The sequence below is a fragment of the Onychostoma macrolepis genome, chromosome 03 (assembly GCF_012432095.1).
Source record: "Onychostoma macrolepis isolate SWU-2019 chromosome 03, ASM1243209v1, whole genome shotgun sequence".
Classification (NCBI taxonomy): Eukaryota; Metazoa; Chordata; class Actinopteri; order Cypriniformes; family Cyprinidae; genus Onychostoma; species Onychostoma macrolepis.
Window position 1 is genome coordinate 50617505 of NC_081157.1, and position 19680 is coordinate 50637184.

General features: G+C 36.9%; 1 protein-coding gene and 1 long non-coding RNA gene across 3 annotated transcripts in view; both read right to left on the reverse strand.

The window, feature by feature from the left end:
- LOC131535819 (gastrula zinc finger protein XlCGF57.1-like) overlaps nucleotides 1-19680 on the reverse strand; it is a 509738-nt gene that overhangs the window by 460311 nt on the left and 29747 nt on the right. Inside the window, exon 4 of the mRNA XM_058768325.1 lies at nucleotides 18790-18797. Coding sequence (XP_058624308.1) covers nucleotides 18790-18797 — 8 coding nt within the window. The remainder of the gene's footprint in view (nucleotides 1-18789; nucleotides 18798-19680) is intronic.
- On the reverse strand, nucleotides 4795-6364 carry LOC131536132 (uncharacterized). Of its 2 annotated transcripts, XR_009269855.1 has the most exons (4): nucleotides 6345-6364; nucleotides 6098-6233; nucleotides 5549-5609; nucleotides 4795-5311 (listed from the first exon to the last, which is right to left on the reverse strand). It is a non-coding gene; the product is annotated as an uncharacterized LOC131536132 (long non-coding RNA). The 2 variants fall into 2 exon arrangements; XR_009269854.1 differs by lacking the exon at nucleotides 6345-6364 and having other exon boundaries at nucleotides 6098-6309.

Sequence of the window (19680 nt, forward strand, 5' to 3'; positions counted from 1 at the left end):
GTCCGTGAACATTACACGGAATTCTGTGAGATCAGGTTGATCAGACAACAAAGAACAGCACGTTAAAAGGGAGAGCTAAACTCTGTTTTATTATCTTTGTTTTCTAAGAAGTGTTTTACTGGACTTTCCAGCTGCTTTGCCATCAGGCTTTCAGAAAAATAATCCAGAAAAAGATTGAGTCTAATGTCAGAAAAAGAATAGATGAAACACAGCTGTGACATTATTTACCCAGAGTACAGCCGTTTGCCAAGGGATTTTTTCATGCAGAGATTTAATCATCGAAGGTCACCAGTAAGCACTGATTAATGAACTAAGATTGCCTGTATTTGTAATTATTTAATGCATTTTATCATTATTGCAATGCTTGAGGAATTTCTATGTTTGTATCAGTGGCTGTTAAGATTCATATTGAGGAATATGTAATCTGTTTATATACAGTATAATATGTAAAGCATTGCTCTCAAAGATGTTTTAATGTAGCATATTACTATCTAATGTAAACATGATTTGCCATCGGTACAATTAAGGTGTCGTGTGGAAATTTCTTTTTTTATACTTAGCGATCAAAGCTGTTCGTATTGAGCAGAACAGAAGACAGCAAAAGATCCAAGAATGTGATGCAAATGAACAGGAAAACGGTATGCATTTTCATTTTAATTATTTAATCTTGACAAACCATGCAATGTATTTATTAAAAATACTCCAGTCCATATCACCAGATTTAATATTAGTCAACTGTTTTAATCAGAAATATCCTGTGGTCAAATGTAATTTTCAGTGTGTGTCAGGGTATGTTCTTGTATTTTGTCTTCTTATACATGTTTTATTGTATGAGAAATTAACACATTCCTGTTCAGTCGTGTGACTCCTGACAGAGCTTTAAAATTAGTCTAAAGTCAGCACATTTAGACAATTATTTGTGTATTTTTGTAGGTTTACTTAAGCCTTCTTGTGTAAACCATTTGTATCATGCTTTAGAGCTGTGTTACAGTTGATCTGACCACTAGACGGTGCCAGAGCATTATTTCAGAAAGAAATGTATTTAGTCGTCAATGAAAATGTAGATTTAATTTCACTCAGCAGTTCTTACTGCGAGCATCATGTGTTTTGTCTCTTTTTATTTCATTATTTTATTTTAATGAATGCACTGTCAGGGGCCTCCAGAAGTCCAGGGCCGACACTGAGAATCACTAAATAAACGCAGCAGAAATCTGACTTGTTACACACAAATTCACAGCCCTTGCGTTTGTTGAAAATAAATAAAATAAATGTATATATAAATGTATATATATATATATATATATATATATATATATATATGTGTCACGCCCCTGGACTGTTTTGTTGTGTTTTCATTCCCCATGTGCTCGGTGTGACCTAATTTCTGCCATTGTCCAATTATGAGTTAATCACCTTCATTGTGTTCACCTGTCTGCCCCTCGTCATCTGCCCTATATTAGTTGCTGTCCTTTTGAGTTCTAGTTTGTCGGTTATTGTTGATGTTACCCTGTGTGTGTACCTCCTCGTTTCCAGTTATATTAAATCTATTGTCCCCTTTGAACCTTCGTCTTCGTACTTTGCGTCTGCACTCCACAGAACCGTGACAGAATAACCGACCACACAGAAAGTAAAGTATAGCCGCGAGTTTCCCCTCATTTTGTTTTCCGTTTTCGTCAGTTTTTATTTTCTGTTTTTGTCATGAATGACCCTGCCTGCCTCCTCCTCATGCTGGAGCAGAGGAGCCTTTCCCTCGAGGACCATACAAGACTATTCGTGGAAATCTCCAACTATACCCACTACCCGGACTACTGCCTCTGCACATTCTACCAAACAAGCCTGAATGATGAGTGCAGAGCGCAGTTGTCCGGAGATGGTCCTCGGGGAGATTTTGCCACCTTTGTGGAGTGGGTGCTGGTGTCTTGTGGATCCCCACTGACCGTGGACTACAAGGACGATGACACCAGTCCCACTCCTGACCCAGAGCCCAGCCCACCATCACCCCGAGCCGCAGAGCGTCAGCCCGAGCCCACCGCGGACGGAGAGCCAGAGCCCATAGCAACCCACGAGCCGTCGCAAGAAGGAGCGACTGAGCTGGAGTTTGCCCCGGAGCCAGAGCCTCATGGACCGTCCGATCAGGTGCGAGAGCCGGCTACATCGCACGCGACAGTGGATGTTACAGTGGAGCGTGAGGGTGCTGAAGGAAGCCCCGCCCACTGCACCGCCGCTGAGGGTGAGCAGTTGCAAGACTCTGGGGACTTAATAGACTGGGAAACTCATGCAGACATGCCCTCTCTGCTTCCACCTTTATCTGAAGTCTCTGACTACCCTGAACTGCCTACCTACCGGTTCCCACCCACCCTCCCTCTCCTGCCTCCTCCTATCATCCCGGCTACTTCAGCCCCACCTCCGCTGCATCCTGGCAGCCCCTCTGCTCACCCTCAGCCCACCATCTGTGCGGTGGGATCGCCGCGGGTCTGCCTGTCTCCATCGGCGTCGTGGCTGGGGGATCCCTCGTCTCCGCTTCCAGCCTCTGAGTCCTGGACTCCACCTCGGCCCTCCGACCCAGCGGCTCCACCTCAGCTCCTAGCTCCCTCATCTCCACCGTCGCCCGTCGATCCTCCAGCTCCACCGGGCTCCTCGTCCCTCCGGCTCCGCCTTGGTCGGGCGTCGACCCGCCATCGCCTCAGGACTCCGCTCCTCCGGCTACACCTCGTCGCTCCGTCCCACCGGCTCAGTTGGGCTCCTTCCTCCCGCCAGCTCCACCTTGGTCCTCAGTCGCTCCGGCTCCACCGCGGATCTCCGGAGCTCCGTCTCCGCCTCGGTCGCCGGAGCACTCGGCTCCACCTTAGCCCTCCGGATCCTCGGCCGCCCGGGCTCATTACACGGAATTCTGTGAGATCAGGTTGATCAGACAACAAAGAACAGCACGTTAAAAGGGAGAGCTAAACTCTGTTTTATTATCTTTGTTTTCTAAGAAGTGTTTTACTGGACTTTCCAGCTGCTTTGCCATCAGGCTTTCAGAAAAATAATCCAGAAAAGATTGAGTCTAATGTCAGAAAAAGAATAGATGAAACACAGCTGTGACATTATTTACCCAGAGTACAGCCGTTTGCCAAGGGATTTTTCATGCAGAGATTTAATCATCGAAGGTCACCAGTAAGCACTGATTAATGAACTAAGATTGCCTGTATTTGTAATTATTTAATGCATTTTATCATTATTGCAATGCTTGAGGAATTTCTATGTTTGTATCAGTGGCTGTTAAGATTCATATTGAGGAATATGTAATCTGTTTATATACAGTATAATATGTAAAGCATTGCTCTCAAAGATGTTTTAATGTAGCATATTACTATCTAATGTAAACATGATTTGCCATCGGTACAATTAAGGTGTCGTGTGGAAATTTCTTTTTATACTTAGCGATCAAAGCTGTTCGTATTGAGCAGAACAGAAGACAGCAAAAGATCCAAGAATGTGATGCAAATGAACAGGAAAACGGTATGCATTTTCATTTTAATTATTTAATCTTGACAAACCATGCAATGTATTTATTAAAAATACTCCAGTCCATATCACCAGATTTAATATTAGTCAACTGTTTTAATCAGAAATATCCTGTGGTCAAATGTAATTTTCAGTGTGTGTCAGGGTATGTTCTTGTATTTTGTCTTCTTATACATGTTTTATTGTATGAGAAATTAACACATTCCTGTTCAGTCGTGTGACTCCTGACAGAGCTTTAAAATTAGTCTAAAGTCAGCACATTTAGACAATTATTTGTGTATTTTTGTAGGTTTACTTAAGCCTTCTTGTGTAAACCATTTGTATCATGCTTTAGAGCTGTGTTACAGTTGATCTGACCACTAGACGGTGCCAGAGCATTATTTCAGAAAGAAATGTATTTAGTCGTCAATGAAAATGTAGATTTAATTTCACTCAGCAGTTCTTACTGCGAGCATCATGTGTTTTGTCTCTTTTTATTTCATTATTTTATTTTAATGAATGCACTGTCAGGGGCCTCCAGAAGTCCAGGGCCGACACTGAGAATCACTAAATAAACGCAGCAGAAATCTGACTTGTTACACACAAATTCACAGCCCTTGCGTTTGTTGAAAATAAATAAAATAAATGTATATATAAATGTATATATATATATATATATATATATATATATATATATATATATATATATATATATGTATATGTATAGATGCAAAGGCACCAAGTAAATTAGATTTAAAAAAAGCCATGTAAGCATTAAAGAGACAAAGTAACTCCATATAGATTTTGTGTGTTATGTATACTGAAAAAATACTTTGAGTTAATGCAACACTAAATAAATGTAAATAAATGTCTGTTGACAACTAAATACATTTCTTTCTGAAATAATGCTATGGCATCATCTAGTTATCAATCAACTGTAACACAGCTAAATTTTAAACTTTTGACTCATTTTTAAAGCTCTGACAGGAGACACACGACTGAACAGGAATGTGTTAATTTATCATACAATAAAACGTATAAGAAGACCAAATAACAAGAAAATACCCTGAAAAAAAGAGACATTTCTGATTAAAACAGTTGACTAATATTAAATCTGGTGATGTGGACTGGAGTATTTTTAATAAATACATCGCATGGTTTGTCAAGATTAAATAATTAAAATTAAAATCCAAAATGCATAGCGTTTTCCTTTTCATTTGCATCACATTCTTGGATCTTTTGCTGTCTTCTGTTCTGCTCAACCGGAACAGCTTTGATCAGTAAGTATAAAAAATAAATTTTCACACGACACCTTTAAAGTTTAATCAAAATAAATAAATAAATAAATAAATAAAAATTGTACCGATGGTAAATTTCCATCAGGTTTACATTAGGTAGTAATGTGCTACTTTAAAAAATCATTGAGAGCAATGCTTTACATATTATATATAAACAGATCACATACACGGAATTCTGTGAGATCATGTTGGAATCTCAACGGCCACTGATACAAACACTGAACTTCCTCAAGCTTTGCAATAATGATAAAATGCATTAAATATTACAAATACAGGCGATCTTAGTTCATTAATCAATGCTTTTACTGATGACCTTCGATGATTAAATCTCTGCATGAAAACAAATTAGACTGGATCTTGTTGTGGATTGGTTTTCTGGAGGTCTGATGGCAAAGCAGCTGGAAAGTGAGGTGCAGCAGATAAAAACTGTAACTCAGATCATAAAATCAAGTTTACAGCATTTGTCCCTCGAAGCGCTGATCGTCCTTCACCATCTCCAGACAGACCACAAGTCCAATACAACACTTCTTAGAAAACAAAGAGAATAAAACAGAGTTCAGCTCTCATTTTTGAAGTAAAGTGCTGTTCTTTGTTGTCTGATGGGCCTAATTCACCCACAGCACTGAACAAACGTTCATAGTCTAAACATAGTTGTTCAACCAACATTTAGTCATTAAAAATCATATCAAACAGAATGTAACAAATGACAAACAATAATTTATAACATTTATTTATATACAAACACTAAAAGCAATGCTACTCACCAGCAAAACAACTGGCAATTAACTAATGTCTGGTTTTTCTCTGAGGGCCAGTCGATGATCCCTGGAAAAGTCCCACTCTTTATTACATGGAATATGATAATAATAGTATATTTAAATTACATTTGAAAAAACTGTGTAATATATTAATATATTTTTAAACATATAGCCTACATAAAATATTTAATAAACAATATATTATTGCTGAGGTTAATTATATTTTTTTATATGAGACAACTAAGTAGGTTAAATAAAGGCGGCACAGACTGTTCTAATGTTATGATATTTTACCCAAGTATTCCAATATGTGAATATTTTCATAACAACATGAGCCGATTAAATATATAGCCTATTTAATCACAATTATAAAATAATTGCTCTTCGTGCACGTATTTATTACTAAAGGAATAGAAATATTCTTAACACATTTTAAAAATATCATTGCAAAAGTTGATGTACACATGCATCACAAATATAATTCGAAAAGGATTCAGAACAGTGTTTATAGCATACTTATACCATTGAAATTGGTCTAAATCCTCTGTCACTGACCTGTGAGTGGACTTCAGAAGAGGAACGTCCCGTCGGATGATTCTCATGGTAACATTCATGACAGAATGTCCAGAAACTCTAGTGCTTTCAGGCTTGAATTCAACAGCAGTCATGTTGGCTGTAATGCTGTGAAATGCTGTGAAAGAAGAGATTAACTGAAGCGCTTGTCACATTATTCACGCTCAATCGAATTACTCCCTGTGAATAGAATGTAATTCTCTGTCAAAAGCGTAGCGTGTTTACCCACCTCCGCGATTTCACCCGAGGGGGACCCCCCGCCCAAGAACGCGACCGCGAATTCTCCCCATAACGTAAACACTCCCTGAGCACAGGATACAGCGCAACAGGAGATATGGGCGGGGTTTAGTGAGAAACAACAGTCACAGTCAGACTTGCTGACTTTATCAAGAAGACTGGGGGAAATGCCCCGACCTGCAATTACTACAGAGAGGGACACCACCCCACACACTCAGAAAGTCAGTTTGTCTGTTTGCCGATTACTAGTTTGCATGTAACGTGGTGACGGATTTTCTGACTCTGAATACATTCGGGAAGACTGGGGAAAGTACCCCAGACCGCGATTGTTACCGAGGGTGAACCCCCACCCACCCCAGACCTACTATCGCCATTCCGGCGCTTCTCGTAATAACGAGGAACTTTGAATGACGCATCCTGATAAGCGTGCCATTCTATAGATGTTGTCTATGCGATTCGGGCCACAGTGAGATCCATGGATTTTAAACAAAGAGCACAAATAGTGAAATAGCCTTCTAATCTGTGTGTCCTGCGCCCGCTCTCTGGAGACAACAGTTCCCGAAGCTCGGTGCAGCCTAGGGCCCCACGGATTGCCTGACTACTTAAAAAAAAATAATTAATGTCTTGTATTGTAGGATGCATGCTCAGCACCATCGAGAGCTCGCGCGATCGTTAAATCGAAACCGAAAGTAAAACACGCACACACATTTAAAAGCGATTTTAATACCCCGCGTTTTGAGAGCGACTTTAATGCGCGCAAATTAGGCTACATAACACATCTAGGCTGTTATTAGTATGTAGGGTATAATAGGTTGGGTTGTAATAGCTCTGTATCATGCTTGGAAAATTTGGGATTCATGTTAAATGAAATGTCTAATACTTATACTTCCTTTGGAGATGCGGCAGAAGCAGGCTCAGAGAGTGAGGGACAGCCCACTCCATCAAAACTTCTATAATAAAGTCTGAAATTATTACAGAGTGTGCTGTCTTCTTTTTTATGTTTGTAACAACTGGATCATTTGTATTAACAACCTTCCTCCCCTAGTGCCCCCTTTTTTTGGTTTGGGCCACTGCCCTTAACTATCAAAGACACCGACAGGGGAAGGTCTCGTTCAAAACTATGTCAACTAGCTACTTGTCTTTTTCATCATATATGATATGGCCGTTTTGACTGGAAATATATAATAATGAGGTATAATTTGACTCATGTATTCCTATATGTGACGAGACAAGAAATGTTTTTGGGCTTTTACATAGTATACGCCCCCTTTAAGGACTGTGTAATTTTTTTCTGTGAAACAAAGGTTAAGTGTGTTCAAAATAGTCATCATAGTTTTAGTGACAATGACATACATTATAAACCAAGCATGAAAAATGTTTTCATGTCAATAGATTTTTAACAAAAAAATACATTTGTATTCTAATGGCAACATGTTGAGTCACGTGTGCAGTCCTCCTGGGTGGAATTAAATAACACATCGGCCTACTTTGGTTGTCTTGCTCATTATAATATTGATTTTCAAATAAAAGCAACAGAGCTTCAATTAAATGCAGTTTACAGCAACAAATCGCACACTTGTGAATCACTCCTTCCCTCACAGCACACAGTATGACACAATATATGTAATTAGACTCATTTGAGACGTAATGTTAGATTGGGAGAATTTGGTAAACACTGTGGATTTTGAAAAAAAAAATGAAAAAAGCATGGGTATTAAATACATCATAGGGGAAGCATATTATTTGAATTATGTATTGTTTGAATTATAATGAGTCAAAATATATCAACATATATATATATGTTTTATATATATAAGTGTTTAGGCTATATAAAGTTATGTGAGTTGACATGAAATTATTACACGTTTGCAGTTGTCATGTTTGTAGTGGTTAGTTTAAATATTAAGGTCAGTATTGGTGGGGCCCATTTTTTTTATTGCCTATAGGGCCTCGCAAGCCCATGTGCTGCCACTATTTTTAAGTATTTTCAATAAATAATTTACATTTCAGTCTATTCCCTGCAGACTATGAGGAAACAAATAAATAAATAAATGGCTTTATATATGCTACTAGTGATTTACTTTACATTGGCTTAACTGTGTCTTTCTGTATTTATTTATTTTTCTTCAAACGAAATAAAACAAAGGTTTATTCTGTTTAAAACGAAAGTGCGCCTTCCGCAAAGAATAAAGCGTGTATTCATGTAGCCTATATTTATTTTATGTTTAGTTTATATATCGCAAATATATTTCAAACGAATGAGGAAAATAAAGTTGTTTGAATTTAAGCATCTTCAAAATATTATTTAAAAACTTGTTTATTATTATTATTATTATTTACACTGTAAAAAGTGGTTGTGATTTTAACGGTAAAAGACTTTTAAACATTCTACGGTTAAAAGCCTCTTAATTGATTAGCATTATATCTCCTAATATAGTTTAAAATACTGTTATTTGTGATAAAGAACCCCATAATTTCCGCAGAATTGTGAGATTTGCAAATAAATAAATAAATAAATCACACTGTACACCTTCTATACAAGTATTTTCCTCCTCAGCTTGTGGAAAAGTTGCTTGTGATGAGCTCTGATTCATCATTATTCATCTTTGATTTCTCATCACCGCCTGTTTTCGGTGGATTTCAGTGTATTATACAAAACATATAGCATTTTAATATGGTATTACAAGATCTATCTTATGAACACTTGACAATGATCGTGGAACACACAACACTATTTGTACACATATAGGCCTACACTTATTTATCTAACACACATACTTAGTTTACATCTCTATCTATCTATCTATCTATCTATCTATCTATCTATCTATCTATCTATCTATCTATCTATCTATCTATCTATCTATCTATCATGGCCCTGGCCTGAGTATTTGAACCCTTTTTCATGCAAATAATAGGGTTGTCCATGTTTCAGAATTTGTTCTGTGTGTGTGTCTGGATGAGTGTGAGATTTCACGGCCTGAAATTTTGTCACAGTCCGGCCCTGGTCCTCAATCAGCCAATTCTTCTGTACAACATGAGTGTAATTATTTTTACATTTGACAGACACTTATCACCAGAAACAAAATGTGTCTGAACATGTTAAAAATCCGTCGCATTTCGGTCTAAATAAACATGCGAACATTTTCCAGCAAAAGCCGCAGTGAGAACCATTAATCCTAGACAGTTTATTCGTTTATAAACTTCGTTTATATTCGTTTATATTTGTTAAAACACAAGTCCTCTAATATCTGTACCAAACATAGGCAACTCGTCACATATGGACGTGTAGGTCTTGGTTCAGTGCACAAAAATGTCTAAACAGCGTAGTGAATAGTGCAATGTAAATAAAATTGTTGTGGCTTCCTAAAATTGAAAATCATACCCCGACATATTTGTCATAATGGCAAAATTATTATCCAACAGTGTTGGGGAGAAACGAAATACATGCACCGTCGTTATATATTTAAAATACAAAATAACTGTGTTCATTATAGTTACATTTTAAATGGGTGGTAATCAAATACGCTTACATCCGAAAAGTATTTTATATTACTTTGAATTTAAATGCCATTTCTTTAATTTAATATTAATCTAAAATGTTTGGAATTATTATATTTGTTTTAAACCAATGAGGCAACTGGTGATTTTCTGACTCTTAAAAAAACGCATGCAGCAGCCAGAGTTGCCAATACGAAATTGTGGGCTACTTTTTTTAAATTGGGTGGATTTAATAAATAAATAAATAAATAAATAAATAGGCCTATACTAATACTAACAGTATAAATTTGTTTCAAATATATTTTATTAGGCTCTAAATATGTGGCTATGTTAGAGCTCCCCTTAAAGCTCTTATCTTTTTCTCCTTTTCCATCTCTCCCGTCTTATTCTGCTCACAGGTGTTTGGAGATGACTGGATAGTGAGCGCCTTCCGCTTTGACGCGTTTTGCTGATTTTTGTAAAATAACCTCGGATTTTGCTTTCAGTTTTTTTTTTCAGTTTTAATGTCTTACATTGGCTCAACAAATAATTGATAATAAACAACTAACCAAATACACTGAAAAAAACAATAAGTAAATTTACTTAATTTTTATTTGGCAAGTTTTTGCACAAATAAATTTTAAGTAAAATGTAAGTACTGAATTAAGTAAAATCTACTTGGCTAAGTTAGGTAAAATTAGCAAAGGAAATAAGTAAAATTAACATGGCCAGTTAGAGTTTGATGAGTAATTTTTACTTGATTATTTTATGTTAAATCTGCAATACTTAAGTATTTTTCACTCAGTCATGGCTTCTAAAATTTACTCAAACGATGTAGTACTGGGAAACAACCATGCTATTAAAGCATATGATTTACTTACAAACATGTAAGCAAGCAAATAGACAGCTTGTTATCCTTTTAAGATAATATGTCCACTCAAAAGAATTGTTACCCAAATGAACACAGAGACCTCAATACTTGGTACACCATACACAATGACGGTGACAATCAGTGGATAGTGTTTGAGTAAGAATGGGTCATTTTGAGTAGAAAATCAACTCCAGATGTCACAAAACAGTAAGTTACTAAACCTAACAACAAAAACAACCATAGAACAGTGTAAATATAATTAAAAAACAGTGACAAATTTAACCTTTTTAATTATTCATGCCCCAGTGCATGATGGGAAAAAAGGGATCATAACTTTGATATTTACTTAAAGAATCCTTGTAAACATGACAAACAGTTCCAAGTAAAATATGCTTATAAGTTCAAACTTTAATTTCTACAAGCTTAAATTGAGTACTAATATAGAATTTACTTTAATTTTTTAATTCTTGCCTGAACTAAATTATTTAATGTAGAAATTACATTTGTTTTTATGTAGGGTTTACTTCACCAAAAAAAAAATCATTTTTATCAGTGTAATATCGGGCTTGTTTTTGAGGTTGCGGCTGCTTATTCTCGTGAGAGTTGGAAACAGTGCTCTGAAGACCTGGGCTGAGTTTGGTGAATGCAGATGTAAAGCCCTGGAGTAGCATTTGTTTTAAATTTTAGTCTCAGAAGAAGAAGCAGCCAACTATAATAACTTTACATCTGTTTCTCTGGGAGAGAAAGAGGCGCTGTGTTCAGAATAGAAATGCTCCCTGCTGCAGAGGCTGGAGGTTGAAATTATTTCATTATTCAACAGACCCCGGTCATACACATAGTTTACTCTCCAAAAAATATATTTGATATTGATATTCTTTGGGTTGGTGCATGTGTATGTTCAAACCTCTTATTATATTTATAATTGCATGCATGAACTCAGAAAACAAATGGGTCATTCTAGTAGTATCCCTAGCCTTTACAGTAATATTACACTTGAAAAACACATTAGGGTTATTTGAATATGTTATTTGAACAATTACACCTTCTTGAGCATCAATGTGGCAATATTTGTTTTCTTAATTAATTATAAAGAATTCCAAGCACCACACAACTGCTGGTCCCCACAGCCATGTACAGCAGGAAAGCGCTTTATTTTGAGGTCAAAAACAGGTTTTTCTACCATTTAAAATACAAAAGTCTATTCATAACTATCAAATATATGAGGTAAATGGCATAATAAAACAAAGTGCTGAATAAATATTATAACATATATAATGAAAATAGTGGTTCCCTGGAGTTGTGTCACTGGTGTTACCGCTTAACACAAATCTGTTATTTTGAAATAAAAATCCGCTGTCTCTTTTCAGTTATCAGAAATTTTCTCATTTATCTCATGATTTCATATGAAGCTTTTAGTTAACGTCACTGGTATGACCTACTTTATTGTTAGGGAAATGTAAAAAAAACAAAAAAAAACAAAAAAAAACTATAATACAAATGGATTAAACTACTTAAGTGAGTATACCATGATTGACAACATGTGGTTTGATACCTTGCAGCAGACATTTTGTAAAATGCCTTTTTCATGAAAATGGTCACTGGTGTTACCTTCCTTATGGATGACAGTGAAGATCAGTATATCAGGTCTTATGTATATCACTGGTGATTCACTGTGTCACTGGTGTTACTGTACTGTTTTTCTGTCACATCAAATAAATAAAACGTAATCTCCTTATTTCTTGCATTTTCATTATTTTTCTGTAAGTCTGACTACATGTGCTGAAAAAAAAATCGAGAAATAATATTTCATAAAAAAATTAAAATGGCTAAAGAAGGTAACACCAGTGACAAAAAAAAAAAAAAAAAAAAGCTGTCATTTACATGTATTCGTAAAGTCAAAAGGTAATCTAATAATGTGGTAACATTTAAAGTTTAAATGTTAGAAAAAGAAATACATTTTAAGACCAAATAGTCTTCTGTCAGATTGCTCAACAGCTTCTTTCCCCAGGCTGTGAGAGCTCTTAACTCCAATCTCTCTGTCCCCGCTCTGAAACCATGAACACCTCAGCCCCCCAACTCATAAATAACTATTGACAATTTTCCTAAGTGCAATTCTGGGTGTGCTCAACCCATTCTCACTCCCAAGGCGTCAAAAACTGAAGCATGGTCAAACGCCTTTCGCGTCACTATGAAGACGCCAAAAGTGCCCCTAGGCGTCAGTATATGACAAAATAGGATCTCCATTGCTTTCAATTGCTTGCTTTATGCGTCAGGTCAAGACGCTTATGGAAAATGACAACACGTTCTCCTCCGTTGTTTTCAGTTGTTTGTCTTAGTTTAATGGTTTGCATGCATTTGTAAAAAATATAAATAATTTTATATACATTTATACTTTCATTGGAGCACCTAACCCACCCCTACCCTAAACCTACCCACTTCTGAACAACATAAAACACGTAACAGGCAAATATAAGTGCAGTCACAGGTATTTATTGCAAAAACTGACCATAAACAAGCAGTATAAAATCATTAAAAACAAGTCGTGTTGCATTCCAAGTCTTCTGAAGCCATACGGAGTCTTTATGAGAAGAAGAGAGCAAAACAAGGTTTTAATCGCTGAAAATGATCCCGCTCTTGTTAACGCGCTCACATCTCATTCAAAAGATACTCCAGTCCCGTGGCATGACGCAATCTGTCACGAGACACACAAGAGCCAATAGCCTGTCAGAACAGCATAACGCAATCGGTCACGAGACACACAAGAGCCAATAGCATTTCACAACCAAGGCTGACGTAAGGCTTCTTCTGGCGGCATTTTTTGAATTCGCGCACAGACTGCAGCACACAGGATGAGTTTAACGGCGGACGGAGACGGCGATCGCGTTTATTCCTCTCACATATCAAATGTTTTGCCTCGGAAGACTTGGAATATTCATATTTTTTAAATAAATTATGACGGTAGTTGTATCTGCCTGTTATATCTTGTGTTTTATTGACAAATGGTAGGTTTAGGGGCAGCTTGGTTATGTGCTCACAAATGTGTAAATATTGTAATATAAATAAAACTGTTGTGGCTGTTTACATTGAAAAATCACACCCCAACATATATGCAATAATGGCAATACCCAATATATAATTTAATTATGACGATAAAATTCCCAGTATGGCGTCGGCATATTGACGCTAAGGGTTTCCTATTTAAAGCAACGGAGGACCCTGCAAGTCGAAAAATGACGCTAAGGGGTACCTTGAGCGTCAAAAAGCGACGCCAAGTGGTCCTGACCAAGCTTCAATATGTGACGAGTTGGGTGTGAGAATGGGTTGATGTGCTACACACAGGTGAGTGGGCTGTACAAACCACCTGTAGTAACGCACTCGTCCCACTATATGCACACTAGACACTTTCTATAAACACTCCCTGCTACGAAGATTCAATAAGATAATATATGTTTACTTGAATATTGCACTACAAAATAATGTTTACTGGGGCATTGCACTACTAACTCTTTGCACTATGCGCTGCTTCCCACAAAATCTCTCTTCTGAACAATTTCATGTAAAAATATATATTTCCTGCACAATTTCATGTACAAATATCTCTTTAGCACTATTTCATGTACAGTATTTATGTAAAGTTCTTGTACAGTCTCAGTTTGTGTATGTGTAGTCAACTAGGTATAGTAGTTATAGTATCTATAGTATAGGTATAGTCAGATGGTTAAACTGTTGTATAGCCCTATTGTTTTTTGTTTGTTTGTTTTTTTCCCTATATTTGCATTGCTGTATGTGTATCTTATGTTTAACTAGTATGTAGCACCGTGGTCCTGCGAGACACGACATTTCGTTCCACTATATGTCCACACATGCAGCAGAATTACAATAAAGCTCAACTTGAACTTGAACTTGAAAACTTAAAAAGACTCCAATACCAAAAGTGGACGTTTCTGTAGAATGACCCAAATAATGTTTTTGGTAACTATAGTAACTGCATGAGCTCAATCAAAACAGACAAAAGCTTTTGTTTTTTTCTTGGAAGAGAGAGAGTTGTTTGATTGAGCGTTCAAGAAAAATTAGTCACAGCTCTGTTGTAAAGAACAGGAAACCCCCGTATTCTCCTGACAATGGCTTTGCACGGTTTATCACAGAAAATAATATTTTTGACTTATTTATTTATTTATTTTCTGCAGAGCCCTGTGATAATGTTGCATCTGTGTGTGCACTTCAGCTTATAGGTTGTCTTATCACCCGACTGGTTTGCTGCACAATATCCTTTAGACTTCAGCGTGCAACGATAAACCACAGGCTGGCTGCCTTCTTCCAAGGAGGAGGAGAGTCTGGCGGGCGGCTCGTGCGGTCACAATTCATTAATCGTTCTGCTCACACGACAGGCTTCAGCGCACGGACCCGATTGCAGGTATGTTGTGCAGCTATAGTCTCAGTTTATGACGTATATTGTGAAAACAGCTTTAAAGCGTTAGTCAGTACCTTCAGTTGCTGGTCCCCATTGACTTGCATAGTTTTTTGGGGTTTTTTTCCGTTTTTTCTTCCATACTAGGGAAGTCAATGGCAATCGAACTGATTGATGCTCGATATTTAATCGCAGAATCTGCTGTCATAAAAAATGAAAAACATAATATAGATGATTGTTATTATTATTATTATTATTATTAGTAGTAGTAGTAGTAAATGAATATAAGCAATATCATCCGATCAAGAGTTTTTCTATCCATGTTTTAATTCAATCAGTGAAGTTCTGTTGTGCAGCAGTTTATTTAATCAAATAAAAATGCAATGTTTTGTAAACTGTCAGATTTTCATTTGAGAGAGCATTTTTAACGTATTTGCTTAAATTTGCATACAATTGCTTAACTTTATTCAAAACTTACATTGCTTTGGCTTAGGTTATTTTTCGAAACAGTGTCTAAACAGTAAGCTCATTTGTCACAACTTTTTGCAGGAACATCATATATATATATATATATATATATATATATATATATATATAAGGGCTGTCAATCGATTTTTACTCGCGATTAATCGCAACTTAATCGCACATTTTTATTTGTTCTAAATTTACCTTAAATTAATACTTTTAATAGTTTTTAATACTCTAATCAACATGGGCATGGATAAATATAGATGCTTTATGCAAATGTATGTTTATTATTATTGAAACCATAGTCAACATAGAGCATGAAGTCTAGACATGTTTCAAAGGTCATAGATGTTTTTCAAAGAACTTGTACATGTCTATTAGACACATGAAAAAAGAAATACCAGTTTCCCATTACTTCTCTTTCTTTGCACTGAGCAATCTACTTACACAAACCTGTTTACATTTTTGCATGACATGGCAGCTCTTCTTCTGAACATGCAAAATGTACATATTATATTTATTATTACATTTGTTTCCCTCTCTGTGCCCACATACCGTATTTAGATGAAGCTAAATTCTCAGTAAAACTTTTTTTTCATTGGTATATTTTACTGTTTCTGTTGAATGAATATGAAATAGTGACGGAAACACGATCCATTAAGACAACATAACCAGCTCTCCCTTCCAAGATGTTAATCTGCACAAAAAAATCATGAAAAAAATCATGATAATCAAATACACATAAGATAAAGACAATAGCTGTGCTGTGATTTCGACTATACTTGCATGTAAAATCAGAGATACAACATAATATCTGTGTTCAGGGCCGGATTATCCATAGACGGGATTGGGCGAGTGCCCTGGGGCACCAGCCAATAGGGGGGCACCAAGTGATTACGATAATGACAAGACCTTTAAAATATTTTTCATGTTTTGTATATATTATTTTGCTGGAAGAGATACAGATGCATAGAAAATGAACAGTTAATGATACAATATACAGAGAGAATATCAAATATATGCACGCATATAAAGAATTGCGATTGGGTCAGGTCCCAGTGTATTTGCCCCCTCCCCCCAGTCAGAGTCGAGCATATTTATTCACAAATGGATAGGCAGCATCGACTTGGCGGTTGTGCGAAACGTAAATTTAAAAAAAAGAAGAAAATATCATGACACATTGCCAGGGCTATACAGGGCGACTGAAAAGTAGCTACTGTGTGCGACTATCAAAACATATTTAGGAGCACCTGTGCGACTAACCCGATCAGCCAACCCATTCTCACTCCCAAGGCGTCAAAAACTGAAGCATGGTCAAACGCCTTTCGCGTCACTATGAAGACGCCAAAAGTGCGCCTAGGCGTCATTATATGACAAAATAGGAACTCCATTGCTTTCAATTGCTTGCTTTATGCGTCAGGTCAAGACGCTTATGGAAAATGACAATACGTTCTCCGCCGTTGTTTTCAGTTGTTTGTCTTAGTTTAATGGTTTGCATGCATTTGTAAAAAATATAAATAATTTTATATACATTTATACTTTTATTGGAGCACCTTACCCACCCCTACCCTAAACCTACCCACTTCAGAACAACATAAAACACGTAACAGTTAACAGGCAAATGTAAGTTAAGTCACCGGTGTTTATTGCAAAAACTGCCCATAAACAAGCAGTATAAAAGCATTACAAACAAGTCGTGCTGCATTCCAGGTCTTCTGAAGCCATACGAAGTCTTTATGAGAAGAAGAGAGCAAAACATAAGGTTTTAATCGCTGAAAATGATCCCGCTCCGTTAACGCGCTCACATCTCATTCAAAAAGATACTCAAGTCCCGTAGCATGACGCAATTGGTCACGAGACACAGAAGAGCCAATAGCCTGTCAGAACAGCAAAACGCAATCGGTCACGAGACACACAAGAGCCAATAGCATTTCACAACCAAGGCTTCTTCTGGCGGCATTTTTGAATTCGCACAGACTGCATACGGGATGAGCTTAACGCGTCTACTCCTCTCACAAATCAAATGTTTTGCCTCGGAAGACTTGGAATATTAATATTTTTGAATAAATTATGACAGTAGTTGTATCTGCCTGTTATATCTTGTGTTTTATTGACAAATTTAGGGGCAGGGGTTGGGTTATGTGCTCATAATGTGTAAATAATGTAATATAAATAAAACTGTTGTGGCTGTTTACATTGAAAAATCACACCCCAACATATATGCAATAATGGCAATGTTATTACACAATATATAATTTAATTATGACGATAAAATTCCCAGTATGGCGTCGGCATATTGACGCTAAGGGTTTCCTATTTAAAGCAACGGAGGACCCTGCAAGTCGAAAAATGACGCTAAGGGGTACCTTGAGCGTCAAAAGCGACGCCAAGTGGTCCTGACCAAGCTTCAATATGTGACGAGTTGGGTGTGAGAATGGGTTGGATCAGCATAGGCTATTTGTGTTTGCGCTGAGAGGAGCTTCAAAGATTTCTACTTGCGTGTTTGTGCAGCGTTGAGTAATGTATCGCAGACTTATGTTGATTCCTTGAATGCAATGTTAATCAGAATCCACTCACTGCTCAAAATACTTTTGTTCATTGCTGAGTTATGCACGCTCACAAATGCTCTCGTTATAACAAACAAAGTGTAGATGGTGTAAATAAGAGATTCGTTGTGCAGTGTAGAGAGCTTCATTGATTATAATGGAGTTTTGTGAGATTGCTGAAGTGAGTAACAGCTTTTAAAGATTATTAAAGGTGTTTGTAAATGTGATATTAAATTAATACAACAGCTCAATAAACAATAAGTTATATAAAGTGATGTACATTGTATGACTTTTAACAATATTGCCTGATTTTGCTCTATTTAGTCAAGGAACATAGTTTCAAACAGTCACAGCCGAGCCGCTGCGTCTCCATTCAAACATAGCGGTGTTTCATTTATGAATGAACCTGCGTTTTAAATGAATCTAGTGAGTCAGTGATTCAATTACCCACTCATAAAGTGAGTCACTTGCTTCGTTCCTGAATGAATCAGCTGTTCAAACGAATCAGTGATTTACCGCCACCTGTTGGCAGTTTTATTTTATGTTTAAAGTGTCCTTTCAGTTATTTAAATAATTTCAATCAAACAATAGTTCTATATTCAAAATGTTATATTTAAAACATTAATCTCACAACATTGTTATGAATTTAAAACATCCATGCCACCTCTGAGCCTCTCTAAATGTCTGTAAATTTACCTACATGCCACTTTTGTGTTCTTCTGTGCCACCTTTGTAGTGGAAACTAATTTTGTTAAATGATTTCTTTTGATTAGTAACTTATTCTTCTTATTCTACCTGTTCTTATGGAATTTTTTTTTTTTATTAAAAAACGGGGGCACTTCAAATGTGGTCACCCTAGGGCACTACACTGTGTTAATCCGGGCCTGTCTGTGTTTAACTGAATTAAAGCATTGCTCCTCTCTGCCGCGCGCTGAACAGAAACTGAGCAGACGCAGAGCGAGAGAGAGAGAGAGAGAGAGAGGTGTGTGCGCGCGCTGGGAGAGCAAGTCCTCGCAACGCAGTACCGGCGATTCTCAGAAACTAAATAAGGTTTGGGCGCTTTTTTAAAGGGAAAAAAGTCGCTAAAGGGGTATGCAATGTTGCTAAGTTGGCAACACTGTGCATCTCCATTTATCCAACTACGGGTTGGGCCACGGGTCAAACAGAAAATACGCGCTGCGTTAATCGCGCGTTAAAAAAAAAATTAGTGCAGTTAAAATGAATTTGCCTTAATGCGTTATTAATAGATATTTACATGTTATTAACAGATATTATCATGCAGGGGCGGATCTAGAAAATAATTTTTAGGGTGGCAAAGGGGTGGCATGGGGTCTATGAGGGGTGGCAACACCAAAGCAAGCTCCCATCCATAGTTTTTGGGGATTGATTGTCTGACATGCACAGTTGTTCACAAATATTGCATTACCATTAAGTAATCATCTATACTGTTTAAAATGAAAAATAAATAACATTTCAATATCCATCATGGCGCCAAGTCAATATACAATATACAACCTGATCTCACAGAATTCCGTGTAATGTTCACGGGCTTAAT